Genomic DNA, 15,640 nt, shown 5'->3' on the forward strand with positions numbered 1-15,640 from the left:
TCAGACATGACAGTTGAAGTTCCATACTTACCTATCAAAGGTTCCATATACGTACACAATGTGAATAACAGGAACCTAGGGATGACAAATGTTTTGAGTAGCTAATGTTATATTGCAGCCAATCTGACAGGTCCTTAGTCATACATGTAAATCAATACTGAAAACATACCCTAAGGCATTCCTGTAATGTTTTTTATTTTTATTTTTTATAAACATAGAGCTCAATACATAACCCCTCACCAAACCCCCCCAAAACAAAAACAATACTAAAACCCAGCCCCCAACTATACTTACTTTATCCAACAACTAACCTAATCTATTCAACTAACTTATCACTACACACCTAAAACCCACTAAAACTGATAACAATATACAACAGAAGTAGGGAAGGAACAGGTAGGCTGTGCATCAACATGCTTAGACCTTCTTCATCTTTCTTTTTTACAAAACTTTAGCAACTTGCACTTTCTAGCACTGTCCTTCTCGAGATGGTCTAACCTTACCATTGTGGCTGCCATGTCCCTCCTCATGTCTGCCTCAAGGTTTGAGGATGTGGCTGCTGCAGATGGCTGTTGCTGTGGCTGAGTAGGCATATGATATGGAGGGGGTTGGACCAGCTGAGGTCCCCCTGACCCCAGATGTTGTGCCCTATGTGCCCTGCACAGTTGCAACCTGTTTCGGAGGACCGCTTTGTTGAAAGGCTAGCCGAGCCCGAAAAAGTTTCACATGGATAAATTCTGGCTATCCTCCGATACCCTGCGTGTACCTCCATGGTGTGGCAGAAACACTCTTCCCTCTTTTCAAAAGCATGCTTCTGTGCTGTGGTCATAGTGGCAGCTAAAACATGAGGAGAACATGGCATCAAATACTGCATTGGGCAGAGGTAGAACAAACATGCAATGTACACAGCATCCTCAGATGACTCATGCTGTCCACCAGATATTCCACAACAATGGCAATCGCCAATTCAAGACTTCCTACCAGCCATCTAAGGTATCATGTACATGTCGCTGGGTTAACAGCTATCCATTGTTGACCATTAGGGCCCGGAGGTAAGTGGGATACTGCCTCCTTGTGCAACATTTGTGTCTTCACACTAGTGAGGATCAAGTGGCCCAACAAGTCCAAAATCCCTATGCCATAGTCACAAAGGGGTGCAATACATGTATTTTACACACTTTGAGAACCCTTGCGCTACATCAAGCCTTGGCCAGGCATCATGGATGCAAGGTGAGGTTCACCAGGTAGGGGGGCAGGAAAAATGGCACTGGTAAATCTAAGGAATGCCAATGCATCATTCATGTGTCCTTGGGTTAACACCTGCTTAGAGCACACGTTACAACGGGGCACACCATTGCTTACAATGGGCCACTATGTACAGTTCAGGGTTAGTGCCATATTGCTTGCCCTAAGCCTGAACAGTACCTCTATATTGTTTACAGATGTTGTACCCATTGCCCTCTACCCTGTGGAATAGTGTGCAAAATGTCTTATGTGGCAAACACATGGTGGCTGTATGGGTGCCCTAAGGGGCACAGGAAGAGTGGCACTGCACTGGGTGCAGCTACAGGGGAAACGGCCTTAAGGCCGACTCCCAAACAACAAAGTCCTGGTTAACAAAAGCAGAACAACGCTTTCCTTAACCACGACTTCGTTGTTTTGTGCCTTAACCACGCATGTGCTGAACAACGCATATGCGTGGTTAAGGCACAAAACAAGGGAGTCGGCTAAGGAGGACGAGGCGACTACGACTCAGGTAAGTGGGGCGGGGGGTCGGGGTTTTAGTTTTTGGGAAGTTGGGGGGGTTGGGTTTTTTTCTGTTTTAGGGGCGAGGGGCGGGGGCGGGGTGGGGGATTTAGGTTTAGGGCCGGAGGTGGGGGGTCGGGGTATTTTCTGTTTTAGCGGTGGGCAGGGGTGGGGGGTCAGGGGTATTTTCTATTTTAGGGGTGGGGGTGGGGGGTTGGGGTTTTAGGTTTAGGGGCGGGGGTGGGGGGTCAGGGTATTTTCTGGTTTAGGGGCGGGGTGGGGGGTCGGGTTCTGGTTTAGGGGCGGGAGGCGGGGTGGGGGGGTCAGGGCTTTAGGTTTAGGGCCGGGGGTGGGGGGTCGGGGTATTTTCTGGTTTAGGGGCGGGGGTGGGGGGGTTTAGGTTTAGGGGCAGGGTGGGGGGGCTAGGAGTAGTTTCAGGGGTGGGGGTTGGGGTACTTTAGGTTTCAGGAATGGGGTGGGGGTTGGGGTTTTAGGTTTTGGGGGTATGGTGGGGGTCAGTTTTAGGGGTGGGGTGGGGGGTTGGGGTTTTAGGTTTTAGGGGTGGGTTGGGGGGTCGGGTAATTTTAGGGGTGGGGTGGGGGGTTTAGGTTTAGGGGCAGGGTGGGGGGCTCGGAGTAGTTTTAGGGGTGGGGGTACTTTAGGTTTCAGGGATGGGGTGGGGGTTGGGGTTGTTGTTGGTTTTGGGGGGAGGGTGGGGGTCAGTTTTATGGGCGGGGTATTTTTAGGGGCAAGGGTGGGGGGTTGGTGTGGTTTTGGGGGGGTTGCGATAATTTTTAGGGGTGGGGGGCTGGGGGGACTCATGCAGGAACAATGGATGCCTATCACTAATGCCCTTACCAGGAATGCCTTTACAACGAAAAATCGTTGTTAAGGCATTCGTGGTAAAGGCATTAGTGGTAACAACGAGGTCGTTGTTCTGACCTCGTTGTTCAGGCATTCGTTGTTCCGTCAGGCGTCGTTCCGACATACATCCCAGCTACAGTATTCCCTCTTAATGAACTACCTGTGCACACGCATGTCTAACATCTCCTAAGTACTAGGTATGGACTCAGCATCCACATTCTATACGCACATGATGTGACCAAACTCACTCACAATTATCATGATGGGCAGATCATGTTGGTACATCTGCACACATCTAGTTTGCTACAATCCTTAGACATGTCCCACATCCATCTGGAGCAGAGTTGTATTCTCATTGTGTACTCAATTGACTGTTGCCCAGCACAATACTCTTTGCACTGCTGGTGCCTCACTTAATTTCTGAAGAGTAGTGAGGCACTGGTGGTGCAATTGTCTCCTGCATAAGCCCCCTAGAGCCCTCAACAAGTGTACATCATCTGTACCATTTCCTGAGTAACTTAAAGCAACGTGTGGCACACAGTGGTGTAAAAAGTGCTGTGACAAATCTGCTCGCGACAGGCATGCTAATCAGATAAATAGCACCTCTGACACATATCTTGATTGACATCACTGTGTATGTGGACATGCTTTCCTTTTCCTAACACCCACAATTCCATAGCAGCACAGGGTGGCACTTGTTCAACAATCAACTTAACCTACATCCTCAACATTGCAAGAGACATGGGTGGTCATTCCAATCCTGGCGGTCCATGACCGCCGGGTTGGAGGACCGCGGGAGCACCGCTGACAGGCCGGCGGTGCTCCAATGGGCATTCCGACCGCGGCGGTAAAGCCGCGGTCGGACCGGCAACACTGGCGGTCACCCGCCAGTGTACCGCCGCCCATTGGAATCCTCCAAGGCGGCGCAGCTAGCTGCGCCGCCGAGGGGATTCCGACCCCCCCTACCGCCATACAGTTCCCGGCGGTCCGCCCGCCGGGAACCGGATGGCGGTAGGGGGGGTCGCGGGGCCCCCGGGCACCGCAGGGGCCCCCGTAAGAGGGCCCCTAAATGTATTTCACTGTCTGCTGCGCAGACAGTGAAATACGCGACGGGTGCAACTGCACCCGTCGCACAGCTTTCACTCCGCCGGCTCGATTCCGAGCCGGCTTCATCGTGGAAGCCTCTTTCCCGCTGGGCTGGCGGGCGGCCTGAAGGCGGCCGCCCGCCAGCCCAGCGGGAATGTCAGAATTACCGCCGCGGTCTTTCGACCGCGGAACGGTAGGGCCATGATGTCTATATCCTAACTCAGATTATGTCATATCGTTTGTCACACATGCCATTTCAACATTGCATTGCACACATCATACCCTCTCACACCAAACCCTGGAATGACACATGTGACACACAAGGTGACACTGGCTGCATCTCAGTCTTAAAGCTAGGACACCTCTCTAATTGTGTAGGGTGGAGGCCCACCTGCAGGACATTACAGGAACACATAGCTTAGTGATTTTTGAACATTTATGTGCATGGACAACTGTTACACATTCAACTACAAATACAAATACAAGACGCAAGGAGCAGAGAGTCAGCTGCTCTCTCAAGAAACGGAATTCAGATTCCGAATCGCCCGGACGTGGCATGCCGCTACGACCGCACCAGCACAGCAACTAGGTGGACTCTATCAAGGCTCTAGTAACGAGTGTTTTTACATTCTTGAAATAACAAAGATTGGCTAGGTATCAACATGGGAATACACGTGGTAACTCTCAAGTATTACTAATTCTAACAGAAAAAGAGGCGTCATTGCCCCCTGATAGTCCTGATGAGGACCTGACTGAAGAGGCCGAGACACGTTGACACATCTTTTGCGAGATTGAGGTCTTTAAGTCAATTAACTCAGACAAGAAATTTAATATGCACTACATAATATCTTTTTAATAAATGTGCATGTATTTGTCAGCTGGTTGCATTTAAACCTTCAATCATCGCATTTCAGTGGATTACAATTACAAACTTGTAACAGTGACCACAATGTAAAGAAATGGTGCTGGGCATAACCCTCCTCTGGCATATTGCCAGCATTGAGATTTGTTTTTGTCATAAATGTTTGTGATGTGATGTATATATCTATGTTATGTATATATCTATGTTGTAGATTGTTCACCGACGAGCCACTGCTGACCTTGTATTAAAATGATTTAAATAAATAAGGGAAAGTAATTGACCCATGAGGACAGGATTTAGCACTGGTCTCTAAAAATATTGTCTGAATTTTTCCCTACCTGCTGACCACTTTTGTTCATACTTACTGTAGTACCCAGGTCAGGTTAGGGTTACAGGGTTCCCTCTTTTGTAGTATATTCAAAAGTGGAGGGAGGCAGGCAAAAAGTTAGGGGTGACCACCCTAAGCCTGTCAGGTCTACATGACCCCACTCCTATATGCTATGACCAAGCCACTCCAGTAATTACTCAAGTAGGAAACGGTAGAACTGTATTTTTCAAATTATTGTCCTGGAATGTAGCTGGTATAAGAGTGAAACTCACCAACCCAGAATGGGGTAATTTTATCAATGCGTTTGACATAACCACCTTTCAAGAGACATGGGCTTTGGAGAACATGTTTAGGCAATAGGTATCTGCAGTATAGTATAGAGGCACTCTCTTCTAAGGCAAGTTGGCTGTCTGTCAGGCTACAAACTTGGATTAAAAATACATCAGGCGTTATTCTTAAAAGACTGGATATCAACTGTAGCACCATTCTAGGATTAAGCATTAGCAGGCTGAATGGGAGCAGGGTCAAAGTCTGTAAGGTATATAACTGTTTCACACCTAGGAACAAGGAGCCACCTACTTTAAAACTGTTGGCTCACCGTCTTTTAGAGAGCTTAGATTAATCCCCTGTAATAGTTGCTGGTGATTTTAGCACCATCTTTGAGCCCCTCAAAGGGTTATCAGCAATTACAGAAGGGAAGATGAAGCAAGGTGTATTCAGAAATTAGAGGCTAAACTCCTTGGTGTTATGCTGCACTTTAATTGTTGTCCCTCACTTTGGGCCTCATTTACAAGACCTGTGGTGCAGGAAAGTGCAACTAGTGCCTTGCTCCACCACACTGCACCACCGGGACCCCCTGCACTGGTGCACAAATTGCTGCCATGCATCAACACAAGCATCCTTGCACCATGGTGCAAGGGTGCCTGCGTTGTGAGGATTATTGTTTTTTATGCAGGAAGGGACACCTTCCTGCACAAAAACAATCACAAGAGGTGTATTCCTTTTACTATGTGTGCTGCTCAATGTGTTGATTCCTTACTCGTAAGTGAGGACATGCATGGATTCTTTCTCCACCAGGTAACAAATGCATTGATTCTTTCCTTGAAGGGAAGGGATGCAACGATTTCTGGGCAAGCAGCCTTGGGTCCATGTGGTGATGTTGAAGATTTTGACACCAAGGGATGATGCATGGAAAATTCAGACACACAGCAATGGTGAAGACACGCTGAGCTAGTGATGTGTCAATTTCTGCAGCTGTGAGGCAATTTCTGTGGCAATTTCTGTGTCAATTTTACAGCCATGAGGCAGGTGCTGCATCAATTTTTCTGCCGCTCAGCTCTGGTGGGTGGATCTTCACTCAGGTTCTGCCAGGTTCTCCTTTCAGGGGCCCAGGGACTGGATGTGGCACCATGTGGCAAGTCAGGGGGTCTCAGCAAGAGAGCCCAGGTGCTGGCAGGTGAAGTCTTTGATGTCCCTGAGACTTCTTAACAGAAGGCAAGCTCAATCCAAGCCCTTGGAGAAACTTCACAAGCAGGATACAAAGCAAAGTCCATCCTTTGTCCTCTCCAAAGCAGAAGCAACAACTACAGGTCAGCCTAGCAAAGAACACACAGCAAAGGGGCAGTGCTCCTCCTTACATCTCTTCATCTCTTCTCCTTGACTGAGTTTCCTCTTGATCCAGAAGTGTTCTAAAATTCTGGGGGTTCGGGTCCACTACTTATACCCATTTATGCCTTTGAAGTAGGCAAACTTCAAAGGAAAATCTTTGTTGTGCACAAGACCTTGCCTCTTCCTTGCCCTGCTCCCGCCACACTCTCGGCGGTTGGAGACTGTATTGAGAGGGGGTAGACACATCCCTTTCAAGTACAGGTGACAGCTGCTACCTCCCTCTCTAGCCCAGAAAGACTCTTCAGGATATGCAGGACACAACTCAGCTCCCTTTGTGTTACTGCCTAGAGTGAATTCACAAACACCCCTACTGTCAGTCTGACCCAGATGTGGATCCAACAGCTAAGCAGAGGCATAGAATGGTTAAGCAAGAAAATGTCCACTTTCTAAAAGTGGCATTTTCAAACTCACAATCTACAAACCAACTTTACCAAAATATGAATTTTTTTATTTGTGAGTTCAGAGACCCCAAATTCCATTTCTATTTTAAATTACACTTAAAATGTATTTAAAGGTGTTAAACCTGGCATCCTTGACTTGGACTTCCCTGTCCTTTTTGCCTCTGCTTCCCAGGTTTTAACCTTGTGCTGGACTCTGTTTTGGCTGTTTTTGGTACTCTGGGCACTTTACCACTGCTGACCAGTGCTAAAGTGCAAGTGCTCCCTGTGCAAAATGTATGTGGGATTGGTTTATCCATGATTGGCATATTTGATTTACTAGTAAGTCCATAGTAAAGTGCACTAGAGGTGCCCAGGACCTGTAAATCAAATGCTACTTGTGGGCTTGCAGCACTGGTTGTGCTACCCACATGAGTAGCCCTGCAAACATGTGTCTGACATGCCACTGCAGTGTCTGTGTGTGCAGTCTTGCATTGCCAATTCGACCTTGCAAGTGTACCCACTTGCCAGGTCCAAACCTTCCATTTTAATACATATAAGGCATCCCTAAGGTAGGCCCTAGGTATCGCCATGGGCAGGGTGCAGTATATGTTAAAGGTGGGACATGTACTGGTGTGTTTTACATGTCCTAACATTGAAATACTGCTAAATTCGGTTTTCACTGTTGCAAGGCCTAGCTCTCTGATAGGTTAACATGGGGACTGCCTTTAAATAACTTTAAAGTGCAGATTCCCTTTGGGAGCATATAGAAATCTGGAGTTTGGGGTCTCTGAACTCACAATTTAAAAATACATCTTTTAAAGTTGTTTTTTAGATTGTTAGTTTAAAAAATGCCACTTTTAGAAAGTGGGCATTTTTTTGCTTTAACCATTCTGTGACTGTGCCTGTTTGTGGATTCCCTGTCTGGGTCAGTTTGACAGGCGGGCTGTTTCTGAATCCCTTCTAGACAGTGAGACAAAGGATGGTGGGGTGTAGCCTGCATATCCTGATGAGCCATCTGTGCTAGAGTGAAGGGAGGATTGGTCACTTATGCCTGAAGGGACTGTGCCTGCCCTCTCACAATGCAGTCTCCAACCCTCTGGTGCGTGTCTGGGGCCTGGCCTGGGCAAGGCAGGATCTTGTGAACAACAGAGACTTTCTTTTGAAGTTTTCCTACTTCAAAGGCAGAAAAGGGTATAAGTAGTGAACCCAAAACCCCATACTTTAGATTTCTTCAAGATCACTTTTGGATTCAAGAGGAAGCTTTGCCAAGGAGAAGAGCTGAAGAGCTGAGGGGAAGTGCTGCCCCTGGCCCCTGCCTGTGACTGTGCTTTGTTGGGATATCCTGCAGTTGCTGCTTCTGCCTGTGAAAGGAGACAAAGACTGGACTTTGTTGTGCATTCCTGCTTGAGAAGAATCTCCAGGGACCTGAACTGAGCTTGCCTCCTGTTTTGAAATCTAAGGGCCATCACAGACTTCCTCTGCCAGCACCTGGAATCTCTGCTGAGACTCCTTCCCTGCAAAGTGGTGTTCTATCCAGTCCCTGGGCCCTTGAAAGGTGAAGTTGGCAGAACAAGAGCTGAAATACACGCACAGAATGCTGTGGGGGGAAGTTTTTGACACACCATCTGCAACGCGGCTGATAAACGACACGTCGCCAGCTTCGTGGTTGAAATCGAAGCTGCATCACAGCTGGGAGATCAACGCATCATGGCTGGATAAACGATGCACAACACCCGCTTGTGGCTGCTGATAATGACGCAAACTCCAAGCCAGGTCCTTCATGGTCCTCCCTGGACTGGAAACAAGAATCCTGGAATGGGTTTTGGAGTATCATCCCTCATCAGCCAGGCTAGCTTGAATCCAGTGACGCAGCGAGCAAGGGACCCACGTCTGGGAATACCCTGGCCACTTAGTGTGACTTTAGAAACACAAAAGGGTGATGGGCGGAGTATTGAAACTTTTCAAACACTTACCTAGTCACAGATCTGGATTGAATCTATTGTTCTTTTGCTCACCATGCCACTGCAGTACGGACCCAGCCATATGTAAATCAGTCTTGACCCTGCTCCCCATGGGAAGAGTCCAGCCCGAACTGCCAGGCCAAGTGCAGGGAGCCACAGGGGTGTCCTCCTGCCCAGCAGCCTTGAAATTAGCACTGTCTGCTGTGCAGAGAGTGAGCATTTCAAGGGTGCTGCTGCACCCTACATGCTGCAGCATTGCTGCTGTCTCTAATATGAGCCGGGAATAATACTACAACACCTTTCCCCCTGGGATGATGGGGGGGAAACATGGTTCCTGCACATCAGCTCAGTGTGAAAGTTATGATTGGCCCAGAGAGAAGACCTCTAGGACCACAGCGGTCTTCTCTTCATGGGGCTGGTGGGTTCAAAATGAGGCCCTAAATCTTTAAACTTAAAAACAATAATCACCATTTTAACCAATTCAACGTTAGATTGCACCCTCATTATCTATCTTGGTTGGGTAGACCTGATACTGTCAACATGGTGCTCGCAAACATCAATTTTTGTACCTGTCTACCATACTTCATAATAGTCCTGCTCACTTACAAAAAAATATATACTCTGTACTGTCCTCCTTTCTATGCAATCATAAAAAACCCTGTATCTCTCTTATTAAACTTAAACGTAGTAAGTATCACAGTGGTATAAACGTTTTACTGCTTTTCTACTTAAACACACTTCCAAATGTTTATCGGACTCGCCTATGGGCTTCTATCCTCTTTGGAAAGATATTTAATTATCCTTTCTGTCCCCTTTTATTTTCAGGAATTCCTCTCCTTTTCTCCAAAGACACATTTCCAATCATCCCCTATTCATAAAACTACTTGCAAATTACTCAGGCCAATACTCTTCTCCCATCTCTCAGAAAAAGAGCAATTTCTTAATTATTCTATTTCGCATAAAAACTCCTAAAAATTAATAATAGGCCTATTTTGGTGCGGTAAGAGTTTGCTTTGGATTTACCAATTCCAGTTGAGTGACTCTTTTATCACATTTCCTCAAGCACAATGGCTTTATGATATTCAGAAAACCTATTGTAACAAACTGAATATATTATTATAAACCATCACTTGCACTTTAACGTCACTAGCATCACATATTTCTACTCCAACTTTCAATATTCAACTTGTCCATTACTTTCCCAGTGCTTCATCCATTTACAAATTACTTACTAAGATTACAGAACACAGAGATAAATCAGAAATTGAACTACAATGGGAAATCGATTTCCAAATGTCATGGCCTAACACAATTTGGGATAAAATATGGTAACAATTATGCAAAATATCACGATCTGCCAACACAACTCAAAACTGTATTTTTCTCTTTTCAAGACCTTCTACACATCAGGTTTGGCTGAAAATATGGTCCCAAATTAATTCTATTTTTCACGCATATATTCCATTTTTATTTTCAACTATTTCTCTTGGAAGTCTTTCAGCTACTTGGAGAAACACTACTTGTAAAATTGTTACACTTGATTTACTATTTACAGTTGACTTTCAGCAAATTACTAAGAATTGGAAAAAACTCCTTGCAACTTTCTTTTCAAGCTTGGTGGTACAATGTTTGTTATAACTACAGACTTGCCAGAGCACGTTACCCCCACTTCACTTGTTAATAAAGGAGGTATTATTTGTTCACCTGTTTGCATCCTTCTAGATACTTGCGTGCAAAACGTTACTACTCACCAGCCTCCACTAGAAGAGGTCCCTAAACCTCCATGGAATGTAATACTGAACCCCTCATTTATAATCTACTTATACGCTTCGTGATATGTTATTAATGATTTTCTATTTCAGCATCTGCTTTCTCATTCTCACCTTTTGCACTACCAACAGGTATTATTGGCATTTATCAGACATCCACTCCCTCCTCTCTCTCTTTCTGTTTTCTTAATTATGCTAAAGATTGTTTATATGCAGCTTATTTTGTTCCAGTAAGATGCTGTATTAACTCACAAAACCCCTGTTGTTAATCTTATTCTCACAGATTTTATTATAATTATGTGAAGTTTGTTGCAATCTTGTTTAATACATTTCTTCCTAAAACTTAAAAAATAAATAAACGATGGTGCTCATTTTAAACCAAACAGATGTCAACTGATGGCTACACTATCCCTGTTCTATCTTTGCTGGCATACCTGTCAAACATGTAACTGTCAAATTTATGACTAAGCTGCAGATTGCTTACAACAATGCATTGCATTTAATGATTGGCTTGAAAGACAGAAGAGCTTCCGACGTTCCCTTTCTTTCTTCCCTCATCAAAGAGGATACAATTTAAGCTTAACTGTTACATCTACAGATGCCTATACAAGTTGTGAAAGCGGACACTCAAATATGTTACACATACTATTTATACCATGAAGCTTTTGATTGGATTAGAGCATGAGTGCAAACAATTAGACAGCAAAGAACATTAGGTGAAGCAGGGCACACCGGTGGCCCCACTCTGAAATTTTTTCTTGTAGTGACTTTGGCCCTTTTCGACCAGTAAATCTTTTCACTCTGGATAGTGTTTTGTCCACATCTTTCTTTACAAACAATTTGAAAAGGAATCGGTCCTGTAAAAACATATCTGGATTATTTCCACAGTGATTACAGCATTACTCTTACCTCCATAAATGTATCCGTCAAACATTTAGAACAATCTTTGTAGTGAAGATCAAAGTGGGGATACAAGGAGGACAATGCCAGGCACCCATTGGGCTTGAGTACTCGATCTGCTTCCCTTAAGAACTCCTCAACTTCAAACTAGTGGGTCGCAACTGAAGCAGTTATCAGGTCCACAGAGCCATCTTCATATGGAATCTTCTCAGCAGGGGCAACTCTAAAGATGACACCACAGTTGTGTATATATGAGGCCATGATCTTAACAACTATATTAATCTTGAGCTTTCACAAACTTAAACCTAGAAGCTTTCTGAACCCTGACCTCTCTACTGCTGCTGGCCTTAAAATGTACTTCTTATAAATGTGCCAGATCTATATTAGCTTTGTTACTGGTCACTCAGATTCAGAAGATTGGCTGTAATAGAAAGCTGTTGTGGTCTGTTTTAGACAGAGCACAAGTCATTTGCCATACATGAAGTCAGAAATTTGGCATCATATTAAATTTGTTAAGAATTAAAATGGTTTAAAGTGATTGAATTGTTACCAAATAACAATAGCTGTAGGGGATTATTATCTGTTGTGTGACTTTTTGCCCTGTCTGCTTTGCTTTCTTTAGAACTCTGTGCACCTTATTCGGGCCCCTATTCTCCTCCCCTGAACTGCACCTTGGGTCTGGAAGTTAAATGCCTCTTGTTGACTGTAGTATGTTTTGTGCCATCCATTATAGTGGCAGTGTCTGGGGCAGAGTAACACTATGCTGCAAATTGCTGCTCTTTAGAAGAGCTTAAACTGTGAGAGCCAGAATGTTGTAAAACAGCTGCACTGCAGATACTCCTTCTCAGGAAGTAAGGGAATAGCTTAGGACATCTCTCACTGTCTTATTAGCCAGCTGGCTACATGAAACTGCAGTAGAGACCACAAGTGGTGAGAGTAACTACAGACTGGACAGTGCTACCATTATCTGACCTGTCCTGAACACACCAAGGAGCAACAGTGTGGCCGAGGCCACAGAGGTGTTGGTACTGCTGATAGATTCTGAGAAGCCGCGTCCTGGATATCTGCTACTGGACATATGCCACAATGTACACATTGTAAACCTACTCCCTCAGTGAAATTGTACAAAATACAAAGGTAAACTTGCTCAACAGGAAAGAACTCAACAAACATGGACCCATCATCCTCGAACAGGAGATCGTATACATTTGACCTCCCCTTCAGGAAGAAGAATGATAGGGCAGAACTAAAAACACCTGCAGGCTTGGAGGTCTCATTGCAGACCACCATCCCATCAAATTCACTCTCTATCTCTGCACAACTGTGCTTATACTGCCACTTATGCAAAAAGAACAGGTGATGGAGGGAATGTTAAATAATATCAAGCATTCACTCCAAGACAGAGATCTTGGCCTAAATCCATAATTCTGTTGACCACCATGCCACACCAGTGTGGACACAGTCTATATACAAACCAGTCTTGACCCTTCTCCCCATTGGAGCAATACAGTCTGAACTGCTTGACCAGGTCCTCCCTGGACAGGAAACAAGAATCCTGGGAGCGGTTTCGGTCCAAACATGGACCCACCATTTTGGATCAGGAGATCATATAAATTTGACCTCCCTTAAAGAAACAAGAATGGTAGGTCAGCAATAGCAACACCTGCTGGTCCACCAGTCCCAGGATGCTTGTTCCAGGCCTGTCAGTTTGGGCTGAACTGTTCAAATGGGGAGCAGAGTAAATACTAATTTGCATATAGCTGGGGCCAAACTGGATCCAGTCTGAACTGCTTGACCAGGTCCTCCCTGGACCGGAAACAAGAATCCTGGGAGCGGTTTCGGTCCAAACATGGACCCACCATTTTGGATCAGGAGATCATATACATTTGACCTCCCTTAAAGAGACAAGAATGGTAGGTCAGCAATAGCAACACCTGCTGGTCCACCAGTCCCAGGATGCTTGTTCCTGGCCTATCAGTTTGGGCTGAACTGTTCAAATGGGGAGCAGAGTAAAGACTGATTTGCATATAGCTGGGATCAAACTGGATTGCAGTGGTGAGCAAAAAAATGATGGATTTAGCCCCAGATAGCTGACTGGGGTGAATGTTTGACATTGTTCAGCATTCTGTCCATTATCTGTTCTTTTTGTATTTGTATCCCCAGATGGAAGGGTAAGCCCAAACGCGGGTCCAGTGCTCACTGTGACCCCAGAGTTAGGCTAACCTGGCTGATGAGAGGTGATCCCCTGAAATAGGTCCCATGTTGCTTGTTTCCAGTCCATGGAGGACCTAACCTGGCAGTTTGGGTCGTACTGTTCTCATTGGGAGCAGGATCAAGATTGATTTTCAGATGTCTGGGTCCAAATTGGAATGGTGTGGTGTGCAAAACAACAATGGATTTACACCTGGATTGCTGACTGGGGGCCGCCCATTGTTCACCATTCATTCCATCATCTGTTCTTTTTGCATTTGTCATCCTAAGAGGGACGGGTATGCCCAGATGTAGGTCCCATTCTCACCATGCCACCAGATTCAAACTAGCCTGGCTGATGAGGGGGGATACCCCGAATCCGGTCCGAGGATGCTTGTTTCTGGTCCAGGGAGGACCTTGACTGGCGGTTCAGGCTGGACTGATCCCATGGGGAGCAGGGTCAAGACTGATATGCATATGCTGGGTGCAAACTGGATTAACGTGGTGGGCAAAGAAATGATGGATTTAGGCACAGATTGCTAACTGGGGGTGAATGTTTGACACTGTTCAGCATTCTGTCTGTCATCTGTGCATTTTGCATATTCTGCCACATACAGCACTAACCTAAGGAACTACACTTAACCTGTTGTAGCCTGCAAGAAACAACAGCTGCTCTGAGAGCACACATGGAGGAACAGTCACACTATTAATTTAACCACTAAATAAAAGACAACAGAAGGCAGGTTCCCCATTAGTATTGGGAAGGAATGAATCACAGTCTTAGTTTCAGTGCTTGTATATAAGACAACAAAACAACTACTGTTTTCTGAAGCCATTGCCAAACAGCAAAACCTAAGTCAGATGGAATTAAAAGGGCTGCTATAACCTTGTTATTGAAACAATGGAGTGGGGCAGACTTGATTTGGAGAATAGAAGTCAAGGAAACAACATCCAGGTAAATGGACTACAATTACTGGAAGAGAGCAATGATGTGATCTCCTTCCTCACAAACCTTCTACTCACTCTTTGAAACATCAACTTCAACTCACCGCTATACTTTCATAGAGCACACAAAATCAAATCAAAATCCGAAGCACAAGCAAAAATTCATGGATCAATCACACTCTGCCCGGTAAAACCCCAACATGTAAACGTACTACTATCAATCTCCCAAAAACTTGACTCCTATTCCAATAAGAACCATATAATCTCCCTTGCTGCAACCTTCTCACATGAAACTAACACTGCCAAAAAAAAAGCTAGCACTATAGGAGAGTGACCTCTTTCTTGGCATGGTTACCCCCTTTTCTGCCTGATGTCAGTTTGTTTGACTGTGTTCACTGGGATCCTGCTAACCAGGACCCCAGTGATTATGCTTTCTCTCCCTAAAACTCTGTATTTCATACCACAATTGGCACACTGGTGCCCCATTATAGGTCCCTAGTAAATGGTACCTAGTTACGCAGGGCATTGGGGTCCGAGGGGATTCCTATGGGCTGCAGCATATATTTTGCCACCCATAGGGTGCCAAAGCAAAGGGTCCTGCAGGACTGCAATTACAGCCTGCGTGAAAAGGTGTAAGCACCCTTTCACTGGCACTTTTCACTGCACCAGGTCACTTATAAGTCACACCTATGGCAGGCCTTCCAGTCCAGAGGGCAGGGTGCAAAGTACCTGTGCGTGAGGGCACCCCTACACTAGCAGAGGTACCCCCACAAACTCCAGGCCCATTTTCCCAGACTTTGTGAGTGCGGCGATGCCATTTCAAAAGTGTACTGGACATAGGTCAATACATATGTCCAGCTACAGAATGGTAACTCCGAACATAGGCATGTTTGGTATACAAAATGTTGGAATCATGCCCCAATGCTTTTGCAAGCATTTGG

At 45.4% G+C, this 15,640-nt stretch overlaps 1 protein-coding gene across 1 annotated transcript in view; it reads right to left on the reverse strand.

Moving 5' to 3' along the window:
* Positions 1-285: 285 nt before the first annotated feature.
* The window catches only part of LOC138247429 (putative methyltransferase DDB_G0268948), a 102,712-nt gene continuing 87,357 nt past the window's right edge, over positions 286-15,640 (reverse strand). Inside the window, exons 4-5 of the mRNA XM_069202061.1 lie at positions 11,574-11,787; positions 286-837 (exon numbers count right to left, since the gene is read on the reverse strand). Of these exons, the coding sequence (XP_069058162.1) occupies positions 11,712-11,787 (76 nt within the window). The 3' untranslated portion in view covers positions 286-837; positions 11,574-11,711. The remainder of the gene's footprint in view (positions 838-11,573; positions 11,788-15,640) is intronic.

The sequence above is a fragment of the Pleurodeles waltl genome, chromosome 7, assembly GCF_031143425.1.
Source record: "Pleurodeles waltl isolate 20211129_DDA chromosome 7, aPleWal1.hap1.20221129, whole genome shotgun sequence".
NCBI lineage: Eukaryota > Metazoa > Chordata > Amphibia > Caudata > Salamandridae > Pleurodeles > Pleurodeles waltl.